The 17,453-nt window shown below is 39.7% G+C and overlaps 1 protein-coding gene across 11 annotated transcripts in view; it reads right to left on the bottom strand.

Moving 5' to 3' along the window:
- LOC129783026 (adenomatous polyposis coli protein-like) overlaps positions 1–17,453 on the bottom strand; it is a 127,620-nt gene that overhangs the window by 103,083 nt on the left and 7,084 nt on the right. For 6 of the 11 annotated variants that reach the window (XM_055792664.1, XM_055792663.1, XM_055792671.1 and 3 more), the window contains one exon: positions 6,812–6,964. In XM_055792664.1, the coding sequence (XP_055648639.1) occupies positions 6,812–6,946 (135 nt within the window). In that variant the 5' untranslated portion in view covers positions 6,947–6,964. The other 5 variants (XM_055792667.1, XM_055792665.1, XM_055792668.1 and 2 more) reach the window with 5 other exon arrangements.

The following is a 17,453-nucleotide window of genomic DNA, read 5'->3' as shown; positions in this document are numbered from 1 at the left end:
TGTATACGTTAAGTGTTTTGCAGATAAAACCCTGGAACCACAGTGGACCGGACCTTTTCAGGTCCTACTCACCACCTACACTGCAATCAAGGTTGAGGGACAGAATTCTTGGATTCACCATACCCGGATTAAGAAAGCCCCTGCAACTTCGTGGAAAGTAACCCCAGATAAAAAAGAACTGAAACTCAAATTTACTCGGACAAATGGGAACAATGTGGGTGGCAATTAAAGCTGCAAAGTGGGAAGCCTATGTAAACAGGCAGAAAGCCCGAAGCAGCCGTTCTCCTGAAGAATTCCCTTGCTGCCGAGAAGATGGTACACCCCGTGGCTCGAAGCAACCGAGTCGACGGGCAAGGCAGAGGAGGAACAAACTGTGGAGAAAAGAACCAGAACAATGGGACACTAAAGCAACAATGGCCGAACTTCCCCAGGACTGGAGTAGTCCAGGACACCATGTCTGAACTCCGGAAAAGGTTAGATCAACGTAAGAAAGATCGTGAGGCGGGCAGGTCATGGTATGAAAACTGGTTTAATATCTCACCTTGGCTAACCACTTTGTTGTCTGCTTTAGCAGGACCACTTATTATGTTGATTCTGGGACTTATATTTGGGCCTTGTATATTACGCTACACTTTATTAGAGAACGGTTTGACATAGCTAAATTGCTTATTTTAACTACGAGGTCTAGGGCAAAATATAAGAGTGTATCTATTAATGAGGATGAAGATTGTTGCGAATGCGTTATGCCACGTGAAAACTACGCCTATTGTAATTGTGAGGTATTACCTTGTGAGTGTTATGATAAATGTTGGGATTGTGGAAAAAGGTTTGTTCACAGTGCCGAGAATGAAAGCAGCGTCTAATAAACAATAATAGGATAAAAAGAAAAAAAAAAAAGGGGGGGGATTGTAAGAAACTATGGACTAGGGTATTGTTTATTAAGATTTATGTTAAGCCCAATGTAAAGATTAGGCAACAAAAGATAAGATAACCACCAGGTGTCCAGGATGCCGCTTGTGAAAGATAACAGCCTGGTGTCCAGGATGCCGCTTGTGCATATGAATGAAGGGTCAACACCTCCACTACTTCATGAACACGAAAGTAAAAAAAAGGTATAAAAAGGGACTGTTTGAACTGCTCAGGACGGCAGTTGGCGGAGCGCAGACTCCCCTGTCGTCCAGCGCTGGTTTTGCTCATATTCTACTTGCTATAATTAATAAAAATTTTAATTGGATTATGATCCGTTGTGGTCTCAATTTATAACAGTATGGTGACTAGTCGTGGGTGCGGTGTCTGGTCACATAGGCACACAGCTCTGAGGAGACAACTACAGTTTTGAGGAGACACCTGCCCCTCTTCCTCTAACAAAGGGGAGACGGGAGATGCCTGCCCTTCTTTCTCTAACAAAGGGGCTATCTAAAAGAGAATGAGAAAAGATGAGAGACATTCAAATGCTATCTAGAGGGAGGGAGTGCTAAGTCTCCTTGCTGGAGAAGATCGGATGGTCACAAGGACATGAATCACCTACAAACCTGCAAGACCACCACATTCCAGGAAACGGACTGATAAGCTAATTAACATACGAAGCGGGGTTTAGGTAACGAATATGTATAGGCGTTAATTGAATGTTCATTGTATAAGTGTGAGATGGTTCGTCACTTCGGGTATGCACGCTTGTGGAGGAGCGATCCCCCGTGCATCTGCGCGCAATAAACATACCTACTTTATAACTTTCGAGTTATAGAGTCTAATTCCGCACGTCACCTGAAACATTCTGAACATCAATTTTTGTTTTTATAAAAACTTATGCTACAATATTCAAAACTAGAAGTATTACTTTTTTTTAAGATTTTCTTTTAAATAAAGACACTAAACTACTCTGTTCTGTAAAGTTGCTAAATTGCTAATCGGCCTGTTATTCCTGTTATGATTTGTATGTTCATCCTCTTAAATAGTCATAAAAAGATATTATAGGAAGTTATATTTGCACAGAAAATAATTTAATTACAGTTTATGTTAAAAATCACTCATTTCTAATAAGAAATAAAGGTTTCTCATTCTCACAAATCCAGCATGACAGAAACAAGATGAAAAGCACTGACATCATATTAAGCACACTTTTTACCTTTAATACTGCTAATTTAATTACTAATCAACCACAGGAAACATACACAGCTGCAATAAATCTAGTAGGTTATATTCTATTGGCTTAAAATTATTTATTTTCCAACTACATTATCTTATCTTTGCTTAACACTGCACAAACACATTCACAACCTTCAAAATATCTTAGTATTTGTTTTTGTATTTAGTCAAAATCCATTCCAATCCAATATAACAAAGCATCTCAAGGTTTATTACTGTCTAATTAGTAGAAAAAACTCTCTCAAATATTATCCACACCAAAAATAAACCATTCTTGGACACCAAAGTAAAAAAAAAAAAACAAAATAAAAGAAGAAAACCCCACATCTCACAGAAAATTATTAAAACTAAAACCTTTATGAGGACAATGATCCGAAAACAACAAAAAAAACAACCACACCAAAAAAACAACCAAATACCAAAGAAAACCCCTCTAAAAACAAACTATGAAAATACAAAGCAGCAGCACATGATTTCCCTAAAACAAAAATTTAAATATTGCTTTCATTTCAGTATGAATTTAGGTAAAGTTTTTGCCATTCTTGCATCTTTTTTTGTTGATCTCCATCTATTCATCCTGTACAAGAAAATAACAATTGCACCTGTAAGAGTAAAAAGCAAATATGTAAATTACATCACTGGTTCCCAAAGCGTTTGGACTGAAACAGACCAAGGTCTTACAAAAAAAAAAAAAAAAAATTAGTCAGGATGAATTTGGTACAATGCTCTGGGTGATGCTCTGTTTGTGTTGAGAAAGGAATGTACTCTGAATAATTAGAAAAGATAAAGTGGGCACCTGAAGGAGATAAGGAGACTATCAAGTCAGGAAATCGTTGAACAAAGAAAACTGAAAAAACAGAAGTGGAGGTTGAAAGTCCTTCTGATTACTTTTCTTGTAATTATTCCTAAACACAGCGCTAGAACTACACAAACTATGAAGCAAGCAGTCTCTTTCAGTGGAACAAAGCCATGACGTACCTCCTCCTAAAAGCTTATAAAACTAAAATTATCTCTTGACCAAAGAGAATCCTGCAATGATCTCAAATTTATTTCACCCAGACTCCAACTCCCAAGATCATTCCTAAACCATCTTTCAAATTCAAGATAAAGCAAAGCGAGGTTTGAACACTTTTCAAATACATATGAAACAAACAAGGTAAAGAAACAGTGTCTCACTTCAGGTCCAGGAGCAAACAATCATGAGGAATAGACCAGGTTGGGATTTTTTAATAGAATAGAGATATTATTTTAAAAAAAAAATCAAATTAATCTAAACAATCCTCTCCCCCTGCCACCCCACGCAAAGAGAAACATACTGAGTTTGGTGGAGGTTTTTTAGGATACATTTCTCAGGTCCAGGAAAGCACTTCAGAAGAAAAAATAATGAAATATCTCCTCAAAATATACTAATCAAGACAGTTTTGTGGAGTCTGATAGAATCACTGTTTGGTGATCTGCCACATTAGAAGTAAGGACATAAAAATGTCCCACATCCCAAATCAATAACCCAGAGACCACCTTATAAAGATGGCATGTTTCCAAGTCACTGGAAGTTTAATTATACACACAAAAGTCAAAGGAAAAAAAACTATATGGGGAAAAAGAGAAAAGACTTTGTCCCTTTTTCAAGCCATGAGGAAGATCACCTCTCCTACTCTTCACTCCCTTATTATAGACTGCAATGACAAGGAGAAAGGGAGAGGAGTTATTAATAAATTTGTTATATCATCATCTTAGTAATAAAAGTGACAGATCTAACTCGAATTTTCCGATACATAGTTAAGCCAATAAGCAATTCTTTTCAGAGTTGTTAATGCCAAATATAGTTTCAAGTAGCTGGTGTAAAAGACTAATTTCACTTCAATTCAGAAAGTAAATTTCATCTTACAGTGTAATGCAAAAATTAAATGTAACTAAAAAATATGTAGTTCTTTCAAGTATTGTCATAACTAATGACAGTAATTGAAGTACTGAGGCCTGAGCAACAGGACCTGAGCCCAAGTTGACCTTTAGATGAAGCCGCCAACCGAATGTTTTATGTTTTATATATATATATTTAGTATCCAATCATTCACAAAAAACGCACAATCATTAGTGAAAGATGTAACTTAGAATATAATCATTATCAAAGATATAGTGCATCCTTCCTCGCTTAGAGGCATGCAGTCAAGGCTATGAAACCAGATACATGGCCTTGCTTGAAAACCGGTGGTTAAAATCAATTAGATAAGGGAAACTCCCTTGGTTCCTCCCTGAGCCCTGGCCAGGTTTTAGAGGAATATGAGGAGAGTGAAACCAGATGTTTCTGCATTTGAAAATAGGTAAGCTTGTTTATTTAACAGTATTAAAGCTGGATCCTCTTACAGTGACCTCACCTATAAGTGGGTGTACTGTGTAAGATCTCCCAATTGCTAGGAAAGACTCTCCAAATCCTTGCTGTAACTGGGGCTCCCCAGCGACTGTAGATCTGGATGATAGTAAAGTATTAAGGCAATTGGTGATGTATCTTTCTTAACCACTACAGTCTGTCATATGTAGCAGTGATTAGACACATTACCTTGTCTTGTTTTATTCTTGCTGTATTATTTCACTTACTATTCTATTACTTTAAATGTAAGTAAAGATAAACTCACTACTTTAGGTGTCCATCTCCTTTGTGCTGACCCCGTCTACTGGCAAAACAGTAATTCAAAACAAAAGAAAAATTTCCTCCTGAATATATATGAATATTCAAATATTATAATTAATATATAGCTCAATCTAGGTGCTAGAGAAAAAGAAAGTTCTATTTAAATATACTTTAATTTCTACATTCATCAAATGAGCACATTTCATATAATTATAAAGTAACAATAAATCTACCACATGAACATGGTAAAGCAAGGAAATGGGCATACAAATGTTGTTTTAAGAGTATGCTTACACTATACAGTAGTATATGCAGACAGCAAAAATTTCTAAGCCATGTTAGCTTAGGTAGCAAAAGCATTCCAATTTTCCCAGCTGTAGCACCAAGAAACAAGATTTGCAAACTCAGGAAGAGCACTACATTAATGCAGCTATATTGCCTGTGAAATTCTACCCTGTTCAGTGCCATGTATCACACAAACATAACTGTACCCACAGATGGATTTTGATCAGTAGGAAGATAAACTCCATTTGAGCTTAGTGTTTCTTCTTGGATAGGTGGCTCTGAAGACCTACACGTTGCCAATTAAACACTAGACAGACCGTCCTGGTTTCAATTGGGATAGAGCTTATTTTCTTCTTAGCAGATGGTACAGTGCTGTGTTTTGGATTTGGTGTGAGAAAAATGTTGATAGGACACTGATGGGTTTTAATTGTTGCTGGGTAATGTTTATACTAGGACAAGGACTTTTCAGTTTCTTGGGCCCTGCCAGCCAGAGGGCTAGAGGGGCACAGGAAACTGGGAGTAGACATGGCCAGGACAGGTGACCCAAGCTAGCCAAAGGGATATTCCACACCATATGATGTGATGTCACGCCAAGTATATAAACTGGGGGAAGAAGGAAGGTGGGGACATTTGGTATTAGGAAGACAAATACCATAAGTAACCGCTATGCATGATGGAGCCCTGCTTTCCTGGGGATGGCTGAATGTCACAGCACTATCAAAACTAGCTGGCTGCAACAAGGCTTTAATACCATCCCATACCAGGTTAACTTCAATAAGTAGTTCCCATGCCTTGCCCCAGCACAGCCACCAATCCCCCACAAAGTTTCAAAAGTTCATCTACTGTCAGTGCTGTTCTCTCTCTCGCTACTTGGCAGGAACCAGCCACAGCTGCACAGTATCCACATCAGCCAACCCACCACCCCTGAAGCAAGCCCACAGCTGTATATTATCAATGTTAATTAACCCAGCTTCATTCCTCTACAATTCCTCTACAGCTGAACACCTGCCTGCCCATGGGAAGTAGTGAATTAATTCCTTGTTTTGCTTTGCTTGCATGTGCAGCTTTTGCTTTCCCTATTAAACTGCCTTTATCTCAACCCACAAGTTTTCTAGCTGTTACTCTTCCGATCCGATCCTCCATCCCACTGTGGGGGGAGTGAGTGAGTGGCTGTGTAGTGCTTAGTCACCATCCAGGGTTAAACCACAACACAGACACATTTGGGTGAAATTAGTAAATATAAATTTAGGCCTTGGGAGAGACTAAAGACTTGTGGTATTATTTTAAAATGAGTTTTTCTTTTGGGGATGTTAAGTAAATATTGTAATAAAACTAAAATTTTTTATACTTACCTTAAAACACTGGAAATATCCAGTCCCTCCACTATTTTCAGAAGGTAAGCAATACTTGCTTCATCAAAAGCTATGTCAACAGACCAGACTTCCTGCTGGGAAGTACAGCAGTGGTAAAAATGATAGAGCTTATCATGACAGACCAGAAAAGAAAATATGAAAATGGAAAGGTGTATCTAAAAGCTGTTTTGAAATGTTTAGTTTTCAAATTTCAAAAACAATTAATCAAATTATTATGAAAATAGTTTTCCCTTACACAGCCTGGAAAGGGATTTCTGTAGGAATCTAAAAACACATAACATTTTTTGAGAAACTACTAGTCTATTAAAACACTCATACATAATCAAAACCAAAAGACAATAACAGAAATGATAATACACAGACATATAGGTTGCAATACCTTCATATTAGATGCCTCAGTTTCCAGCTTTGTCAGGTGATCTGAGTTGTCCTCTAGCTCCTGTCGGAGGTTGGAGTTCTCCATCTTTAATGCCTCAACTTGCTTTAACAACTGGTCATATGAAGCTACAGCCATCCTGGGCTACCCTCAGTCCTTGAAAAATAAGAAATGATACTAGGCTTAAACATATCTAAACATAAAATTACATCTCAGTCTTTCCCATTTACCACTCAACTTACTAAACATTTCATTCAAATCCATGAAACCAAACTATAAGTGCCTAGAACTAACATCACTTCAGTGGCTTTTTTTCAGTAGGCTTCCATTTGATACATGATTCAGCAAATGAAAGATGATGATAACAATTGCTTTAGGTATTAGGGGAAGCCAGAATACACAAGGAGAAATCATACCATTATACAAAAGCATCCTTACTTTTAAGTACTTCAATTATAACAATAAGAAACTAAGGAGATAATAGATCATATTTAATCATTTTGAGTAGCCAACAAGCACTGTCAAATTGTGCTTGCAAAGTGCTTTGCTTTCAAATAACAAAAATAAAAGGCTTCAAGCAAATTGTTAATTTCAATTGACTTGATAAGACTCAGAGCAGAATTTAAAATTGTCTTTAGACAATCTATTGCTATAACTCACTTAGCACATGAAAATTGGAAGCAAATCTGAATAACAAGGTTTTTTTAAATGTATTTTTACCTTCTCCTCCTGATAAAAGTTTCCAAAGCCCCCTCTTCCCTTTGTGTAATGTTTGTTGTCGTTTGGCTGCTTTTTTTTTTTTTTATGACATGGAAGTGGGACATCAGTGCTAAGAGACAGTATTTTACTGTTGACTAGGAGTCACTTGTTGATTTATTCAGATGTCAAGTATTACAACTCCACAGGTTTTCAGATTAAAACAAAACTATTTGAATTAGTTGATTAATGCAAGTTGAGTAATCCAGAACATCTCCAATTTTTATTAAATAACAGATGTCCAAATGGACAATAAGCTACACTTTGCTCTAGGCCCTCGTCAGCCATACAGGGTTCACAGCCACATATTTCCTCATTCACAGCAGAGACCATATAGCAAGTCCAAATTAAAGCAAGGAATGGTTTACACTTGGCCCTTTAGTTTGAAGCTGTAACACTTTACACCATACACAGAAACATATTCACGATCCATGGGGCTAGAATCAGTTTAATTAAGAATAAATACAACTTCACTCCAGGTATGAAGTCACTATACTGGGGAGTCGAGAGGAAAGGAAAGACTAAGAACTGTTTGTTCTGATACCAATTTCATACTTTATCCAACCCAAAGGAAAATGCATGAGAAAGAACACAACCCACCTTTTGTAAATTCACTATTATGATTGAGAGTCAAGCACCCTTTTGCACTCTAAATCTGGATCTAGACCACTCTGCAAAAAGAAACTCAAATGGAAGAATGGAGATAACCCCTATTGCTAGATTTAAACCAAGAAATAATTTCAGGGATGCAGGAACTTCAGGCTTTAACTCCATCAATATAAGAAACACCTAGAATCTAGGTCTCCTAGTTCCCTAACCTATTTTCTCATTCTTAGGAGATAGAGAAGAAATCTCTTACCAAAGTAAAATGAAGTTACAAGAAATTTCACTATGCGCTGTACTGAATCAGCAGTTTGCATGAATACACATATCAAAGCAGAATTTCAAGTTGGATATAACTCAGACACTAAAAAAAAAATTAATCAGCAGTCTAGATTTATGCAAATGTACTGTTAAGACTTAGACATGCATTTTTCTACATTAAGAAAAAATTAATAGTTATAACTGCACAGGAAACAGAAATTTAGATGTGCTTTTTTTAGTCTGAAACCCCCAAAGAGATAGGCAAAATCACCAATGTTCTCTGAAGACTTACAACTTTATATTGAATGGTGATTTTTTTATTTGAAATTAATAAACAATATACACAACATACCCTGAAGAAGTTCTGTTTAAGAACCCCAAGCTCAACAATTTATGATATATTAATTAAATTTATTTATGGAAATATTTCAGCCTCCATTACTAGGTTTTCGTCAGTCATAAATGCTATTACTACCAGAACTTCCTGTAGAACAAACTAGTCTTTTCAGTACAAAGTTAAAGAATAAAGTGTAAAACCTTAACGTCTTTTTCTCAACAATATAGACAGAGTACTAGCACTGTCCATACATATAGACAATATATTTTCACTACAACCTATTTGTTTCAACTTTAAAAAAAATCTTCAACTGAACAATTATTTAGTCACACATGGTAACTGAGGCTGATTTTTTTTTTTGTTAGTGAATAAGCTCTATAGCTACTTCAGAGATCAAAACTCAGTGGAAAAAACAAAACTATTTTCTCCAGTAAGGCCCAATTCAAACAATACTGAAGTCAACTGGGATTCCAGTTCATTACACTGATTTTGGATTATGAACTTCCTTGAAAGAACAGTAAATCAGACCTCTGACTCGCCAATAAGGAAACAGAATTTAGCATTCTACTACCACCACTACTGGTAAGCAGATGTGCTAACAACCAAAGATTTTTCACATTGTAGCTACTATTCTTAAAATAACAAATTATGATCATTGTGCCTACAGTTCATTAATATCTAGATTATAATTTAGTAGTTAGAAAGAACTATCAACTCTGATTTCTTTCTACAGCTGCAAGTTTTACCCAACTATCCTGTAATAAGACAAATATCCTTATTACTCTTTACTATTCTATTAGTTATTATAATTCACTCACAAGCGACTAATGGGGAATTGTTTCAAGGGCATGTCACACTGAATTCAGGATAAAACCAAACTTATTCAGTGGTAGATCATACTGTCATTAAAGCATATTTTTGAGATTTTCAAATTAGTGTCTTATTAATCTTTTTAACACATTTTAAAACATTTGTTGAAGTACTAAGTCTAAGGGTTCTGACTTGCAAGAGATTACTACTAATGCTGGGATGGCTAGAACAGTGCCTGCCCTACCCATCTCTGCAAGGTGAAAAGAGAGCTCAGCTGCTCATATAGCAGCTACTGAACCACCTGCAGATTACTTCCTGACTACTAATATAATCTGAAATAAGCATGTGTTTAACTTAATATGCTGGGCCATTAACCACAATGGTTCAGTTACTCTATGAGTATTTCCAAAAGACAAGCAGAGCTGACACAGGCAAAAACCCTACACAACTGTTCCAAAGTAAGCCAGCTCCACCCATTAATTTCAGCCATAAAACTATATAAAAATTGCACGTTTATCAATACACTTAAAACATCAAGAAAATCAAGTAAGGTTTATTTTGCCCTTTTTTTTTTTTTTTTTAATATATCAAACCATGCTGACTTGCATCAATTCAATTGCTCTGTTGCCCAAATCTTTTATCAGTTTCTCCACTCTTCTATCTGAAGCTTGATGTTACATTAAATAATCTACGTATAGATATCCTTCTGCTTGTCCTTTTTCAAATCTGGCAAAATATCAGCAGTCTTCCAAGTCTTTTTTTGGTATTTAAGAATTCATCAAAGTATTGCACCTCTAATACTGTGTTCAATTTTGGGCCCCTCACTTCAAGAGAGATGTAGAGGTGCTGGAGTGCATCCAGAGAAAGGTAATGAAGCTGGTGAAGGTTCTGGAGCACAAGTGTCATGAGGAGCAGCTGAGGGAACTGGGGTTGTTTAGTCTGGAGGAGACTCAGGGGGGAACCTACAACTACCTGAAAGGAGATTGTAGGCAGATAGGGGTAGGTCTCTTCTCCCAGATAATAAGCAACAGGACAAGAGGACACAGCTTCAAGTTATGCCAGGGGAGGCTTAGATTGGGTATTAGGAAAAATGTCTTCACTGAAAGGGTGGTCAAGCATTGGAACAGGCTGCCCAGGGAGGTGGTGGAATCACCATCCCTGGAGGTGTTTAAAAAATGTGTAGATGTGGTGCTTAGGGACATGGTTTAGCGATGGACTTGGCAGTCCTGGTTAACAGCTGGACTTGATGATCTCAAAAGGTCTTTTCCAACCTAAATAATTCTATGATCAGTGGGATAGAGACTATCTTATCCAGTTCAGTTTGGAGCAAGTTTTCCAGGCCTGCTAATTTAAAAATATTTATCCTTCACAGGTTTTAACACTCTCCTTGTATACTCACTGAAAAATACTCCATCCTCCTCAGGTCATAAAAGCCCATTATCCTGATTCTTTCCAGATAGAGCACAAAACATATTTGTGCCTTTTCCAGTATCACACTGAAAAATAACAATATTTCTACCTGGTGGCATGCCTAAGCCTTACTAAAATGGCTTTTGTGAATCTATTTAATCTTTCCGTCCCTATATGCATCAAAGAACAAACCCAAAAATGCCTACTCAGTAGAAGGGTATAGAGAAATCATACAGGACTTGTAGAGGAATGAAGGCAAGTTAATTAACATTGATAATATACAGCTGTGGGCTGGCTTCAGGGGTGGTGGATTGGCTGATGTGGATAACGTGCAGCTGTGGCTGGTTCCTGCTAAGTAGTTAAATAGCTCTAAGGGGGATGGAAGAGGAGTCTTAGATGAAAAGGGAGCTGGAAGAAGCAGAGGGAAGAGAGAAAGAGAGAGTACACCCCCAGCTGTAGGAGAGACCCCAGGAGAAGCAGGGAGCCTGGATGAAGAGAGGCTGGTTGGAAGAGGAGCCTGGAGAAGAGAGAATCTGGACACTGCAGAGGCAAGAAGCAGGGTGGACTGGCCTGAAGAGGACTGAGAAGCAGCACTGACAGTAGATCTACTTTTGTAAACCTTATGGGGGATTGGTGGCCATGCTGGGGCAAGGTGTGGGAACTACTTATTGAAGTTAACCTGGTATGGGATGGTAAAAGCCTTGTTGCAGCTAGCTAGTTTTGATAGTGCTGTGACAGAAGGGAGGTTATTTTGTTTGGGTTTTTTTCCTCATCTGGTCTATGTAGCACATGGACATAATGAATACTAAGAGGGCTCTAAGGCTTTGGATATATTTAAACAGAATGGAGAAAACAGCATGGAATAAGTGTCTATGAATGGAACAGCAGTGTTATACATCTCATACCTTCAGTTCTTCTCATTTGTTTTGCATTAAGTGTGCCCAGGTCATCAGTCAGAGATATGTGGGAAGGTGTAGAAAAGTCATCACAAACTACTCTTTGGTTGCTCACAAGGTGGTTGTTTTAGTAACAAGGACTTCATTGCAAATTCAGTAAGTTAGAGTTGTCTTTGTCAAAATTTTTTTGTGCATCACTACTAAAGAGGAGGAAAATGTTTTATCAGTTTCTTGGAGTCTCCTTAAAAATACAGAAGCTTGGTTCCAGGAAACTACTCTGCATATTTGTGTACTATCAAAGAACTGTAATTGTGATAAAATATTCAGAAATTAAGCACATTAGAAATAACAAAAAAGGGAATAGCAAAAAAGTTTTGAAATAAAGGTGTACTTTCAACAGAACAGTAAGGAAAAAGACTTGTTAGAATCACTCTATATTGTATTCTTCATATATATGCACAGCAATTCAATAAAAATACTTCTCTACCAACTGAAGAGTTGTACATTTCCTACTACACCTTTTATAAGGCATCTTTCAACATGACTATCCAAACCAGTCTAAACTGAGTTTTTGCTGATCCCTTAAACTATTAAATTAAGGTTGTAGTCAAAGTCCTACACTTAAGTCACCAGAAAAGACTTTGTGTTTACTGCTTGACTGTGTTACTGTAAACAAGCAGTTCAGCAGTAGGTGTCTTACACCTTGGTTTTGCAAAACCCAAGATTTTAGGTCATTGTCATTAAAGTCCAAACTGCTAGAATAAAAGCTGCATATTTGACAAAAAGAAAGGAAGGACTAACCCATTAATGTTTCCCAGAGTATTCAGGTTAAGTCACAGATCTAAGCATATCTTTGCAACATTAAATACATTAAGAAGTCAGGGAATTTTAGGGTTCATTAAACATACAACATTCCTCTTACAAGAATCCTCAGCATTTTTGCTACTATATAGCTCACAGGTGGCCACCTATTAGTGCATTTCTGAATGCAGCAGTACAGCCCTGCTTCCGGTCCCTTTACAGCTCTCATTTTCCAGATAAGAGAAAAAGCTGCTGCAGCGAAGTGGAGACACGGCCCCAGGCTGGTGCCACACACAAGGGAGCTCCTTACTGTTTCACAACGGGACATGCATCATCCCCAGAAAAACACGTCCAAATTCCGATCCCACAGGCAAGGGCTGCGCAACCTGAAATACCTACCTCCCCTCCCCCTTCTCCCCATCGCTGCAGGGCAGCAAGCTGCGCCAGAGCACAGCGGTAGAGGCTTTGTGACCCTTGCCGGCAGCTGTCGCTGTAGCAGCATTAGGGGCCAGGACAACCTCAACCCTGCTCGCCATATATCCCTTCCCTTCTTCGTTATCTGATGCTCCTGTTGTTCTTCAATATGGCCCTCCTCCTCCTCCCCTCTATGTCAGCGAACCTTTTTTTTCTTTTTCCACCTATTTAAACCACAAAGCGCTTTTTCTCCCTTTCTGGCGCCGCTGCTTCCGTCACAGGCGCGGCTAAGCACCGCAGAGAGCCGTCCTCAGTTCCTCCTATAGCAAGGCCACCAGGAACCAGCAGCGCTACGCCGCCGCGCTCACTCACCCCATCTCCGCAGCCGCTAGAGCTTCAATCGCGTTACAGTCGACCCCACCCGCGACCAATACGGCCCAAGTCACGTGCCGCCCGGCGCCGCCGCACAGCCAATAGGGGCGGCGCGCCCCGGAGATTATCGTCCTTCCCTCCCGCCGGAAAACAGTTGCGTACCGTGTACTCTGGGCTATCGCCCTAGGTGAGAGGGCTCTGGTGAGAGCCCCTCCCTGAAAACGTACTTTTCGCCACATTTAGCACTTGAAAGGACGGCGAGCTGCTGCTCTCGACACCGGGAGCAGCTCTGCCAAACACAGCACGCGTCGCCGACATTAAATATTTCAGAGGGGCTAACGAGCATCCGTGCGGACTGGACAGCACTGTCACGGGGGGGGGGGGGGCGGGGGGGGGGACACGACACGACACGCTTCTCCTGAGTGACTACCGCATTCCTCTAACGCGGATTCATCCACAGCCTTAAGGGACACAAAAAAAAACAGTAAAATATTAAACCCCACACCGATTAGCTGCCAACAGTAAAAAGCAGGACCCAAGGGTACACCTCTGCCTGAAAATTAATGCAAACGAGGCTAGACAAGTTAAAACACTAGTTGCATCTGAATAACTCTGTGCAAAGACACTTTCATTCCAGAATAACAAGGCTACTTTAACCTCAGCCAATATTACAATGCTATGGAAAGGACACACCACTAAGTACTTAAGCCATCTCAAACCTGTTGCCAGTCTAAATACACCTATTATGCACACATTACAGAATATGATTTCTGTTAACATGTGACCAATACCCCCTGCTCCTGACCCCTGGTAGCATGGTTAGCATAACCAACGCCATTTTCTAAGACAAACCGCCATAACATGCAAGTGTGCTGATCACATATCACTCCCCTTCTCTCTTCCCCTTTTCAACACTGTAGTTGTCACCAGGATGTGATGGACCCCCCATTATAGAAGAGATAAACCCCCTGTCAGCATTAGGACCAGCATTGTTGCCAGGATGTGGTGCCACCCGATATGGAATAGGGAAGCATAACAGCACATGAGGTATTGACTATAAAATAAAGCAGCTGCAACTCCTAAGCAGGACTTAAACCAGAACTGCTGCTGGATGGCAAAACCCATGATCTCCCAGTAGTCAGGGATGCCTTCACCATTGTCGTCTTCTTCTAAGGATTGAGTGACTCATATTCTTTTAGGTAAAGTCTGAATCTAGATTATGAATACTGTATCACATGCTGATTATTAAGAATTTTACTCAATCTGGTGATTTAAAAGTCCAGGTGACTAAAAACTCCAGATCATAAGAAAGCTACACTGATTACCAGAAACTCTGTTTAACTGAAAGCTATGCTAATTGCTAGAAATTCTGTGTAACAACAAACTAATAATCCCCAGAAGAACCTGCCTGTCCCTATAGTGTTAAGCAACAACATATGCTCATATTCCAACTTTTGGATAGGTTTTGAACCATTGAGAAGGCAGGCAAGATGTTATCATAAATACAAAAGCATCTCCAATTCTGTATTTCAACATTAATACTTACTCTCTAGTCATGGGTAAGACATTTAAATTCTCCCTGTGTAAAATATCACAAGTATCTGCATTACTCAGGTTGTGAAGATTATCATTCTATTTTTCCTTTCAATAAAAGAACACAGCATTGATAATATTTGGATATATAAAAAGTTTCTACATGTACTAGAACAGCCAAAGCTGAGCCAATCAGCAAAGCTGGTAGCATCTCTGTGAAAACATATTTTAAAAAGGGTAGAAAACACTAGACAGAGAGGACAAAGGGAACAAGAAGAGAAAAACAGAGGAGAAAACCAAGGCTTCCATTTGACAGTCTTTGCTTTGTTTGAACAAAAAAGTTATTTCTTTAATCCTTCAAGAACTGCAACTCCTTGGAACACGTGCACACATAAAAAGTTGCAATGACTATAATCAAGTCTCACACTACAAAGATTCAGTCAATTGCTTAAGGTCAGGAAAGTAAGTCCACCAGCTCTTCTCTCAGGACCAATACAGAATTTGATTCATCATTAGTTTGTCTTCTGTGATAGTAGAGATGAGCCAGTGCAGGATTGCACCCCTGGAGAATAGACTGGTTGCTCCCAGCAAGCACAAAGCACCTTCACAGATGTGTAGTGGTCTACTCCCATGACTGGAGTGCTTCAATGGAGGAATACAAGCTTTTTAGGAAGGACAGGATGGGAAGATGAGGAGGGGAAGGTGTCCTTTGTGAGACAACAGCTGGCATGCATCAAGCCCTGCCTAGGGATGGATGAGAGGTCACTTCAGAGTTTATGGATAAGGATTAAAGAGAAGACAGGCAAAGGGAACAGCATAATGGGTGTCTGCTATGGGCTGCCTTCTCAAGAAGAACAAATGGATGAAGCCCTCTACAGACAGATAGGAGCAGTCTAGCATTTGCAGGCCCTGGTCCTTATGGGGGAACTTCAACCACCCTGATATCTGCTGTGGAGACAACACAGCAGAGCATAAGCAATCCAGGAGGTTCCTGGAGTGCATTGATAATAACTTCCTCCTCTGAGTGATAGAAGAGCCAATGAGAAGGGCTATGCTGGACCTCACTTACCAACAACGAGTGGCTTGTTGGGAATGTCAAAGGCAGCCTTGGGTGCAGTGACCATGTGGATGGTGGAGTTCAGGATCCTGAGGGCAGGGAGGAGGGTGAAAAGCAAGCTCACAACCCTGGGCTTGAGGAGAACAGACTTTGGCCTCTCCAAGGATTTGCTTGGAAGAATCCCATGGGATAAGGCCCTGGAGGGAAGAGGGGCCCCAAGAAATCTGGTTAATATTCCAGGATCATCTCCCTCAAGCTCAAAAGCAGTCCATCCCAATGAATACGAAATTAGGCAAAAATGCCAAGAGACCTGCATGGATGAAGAAGGAGCTTCTGGCAAAACTCAAACATGAAAAGGGAAGTATACAGAAGGTAGAAGCAGGGACAGGTAATGTGGGAGGATGCAGTGGGTTGACCTTGGCTGGCTGCCAAAGCTCCACCCAGCTCCACTCTCACTCCCCCTCAACAGGTTGAAAGGAGAAAATAAGATGGAAGAACTTGTGGGTCAAGATAAAGGCAAGGAGATCACTTACCAATTACCATCACAGGTAAAATAGACTTGACTTGGGGAAAATTATTTTTAATTGGCAATAAGTTACATTTGACTAGGACATCGAGAAACAAAAACTAAACACACCTTCCTCCTCCTTCTTGACTCCTCCACCATCTTCCTGTCTCCACCACCACGAGCAGCACAGGGGGAGATGGGCGTTGTGGTCAGTTCATAACAGTTCCTCTCTGCTGCTCCTTCCTCTTCATACCTTTTGCCTGCTCTGGCATGGAGTCCCTACTACGGGCTGTAGCTTCCTTCAAGGTATATCCACCTACTCCAGCTAAAGTCTTCAATGGGCTGCACTGTTGATGTCTCTTCCCCCCAGCATTCTTCACTGACTTTGGGGTCTGCAGATTTTTTTTTTTTTGCACACACTTTTTTCTCACTTCTCTCTCAACTGCTATGCAGTGTTTATTATCCTCTGTTAAATATGTTATCACAGAGGTGCCATCAGCTTCATTGATTGACTGAGCTTTAGCGAGTAGCAGGTCTGTTCTGGTTTTGTCTGGCACAGGGAAATCCCATAGTCTCTTCTCACAGAGGCCACATCAGCCTGCCGCTGCCCCTACCCCCAAAAACCTTGCACATAAACCCAATACAAAGGAATATAGAAACACTGCCTGAGCATGCAGAAACACGGTTAGGAAAGACGAAGTCCACTTAGAGTTGATTCTGATGAGGAGAGTCAAGGGCAACAAGGACACCTGTGGGAAAATTACTTGGGGGGGGGGGGGGATTAGAGAAAAATGGGACCCAATAGAAGTATAGTATTACAGAAAGCTTTTTAGAGTAAAACATAGCCATCGTCTTCAGGATAGTTGGCATGCACGGAACCCACATCA

The sequence above is a fragment of the Falco peregrinus genome, chromosome W, assembly GCF_023634155.1.
Source record: "Falco peregrinus isolate bFalPer1 chromosome W, bFalPer1.pri, whole genome shotgun sequence".
In the NCBI taxonomy this organism is placed as follows: Eukaryota; Metazoa; Chordata; class Aves; order Falconiformes; family Falconidae; genus Falco; species Falco peregrinus.
This window is presented reverse-complemented; position numbering and strand designations above follow the sequence as displayed.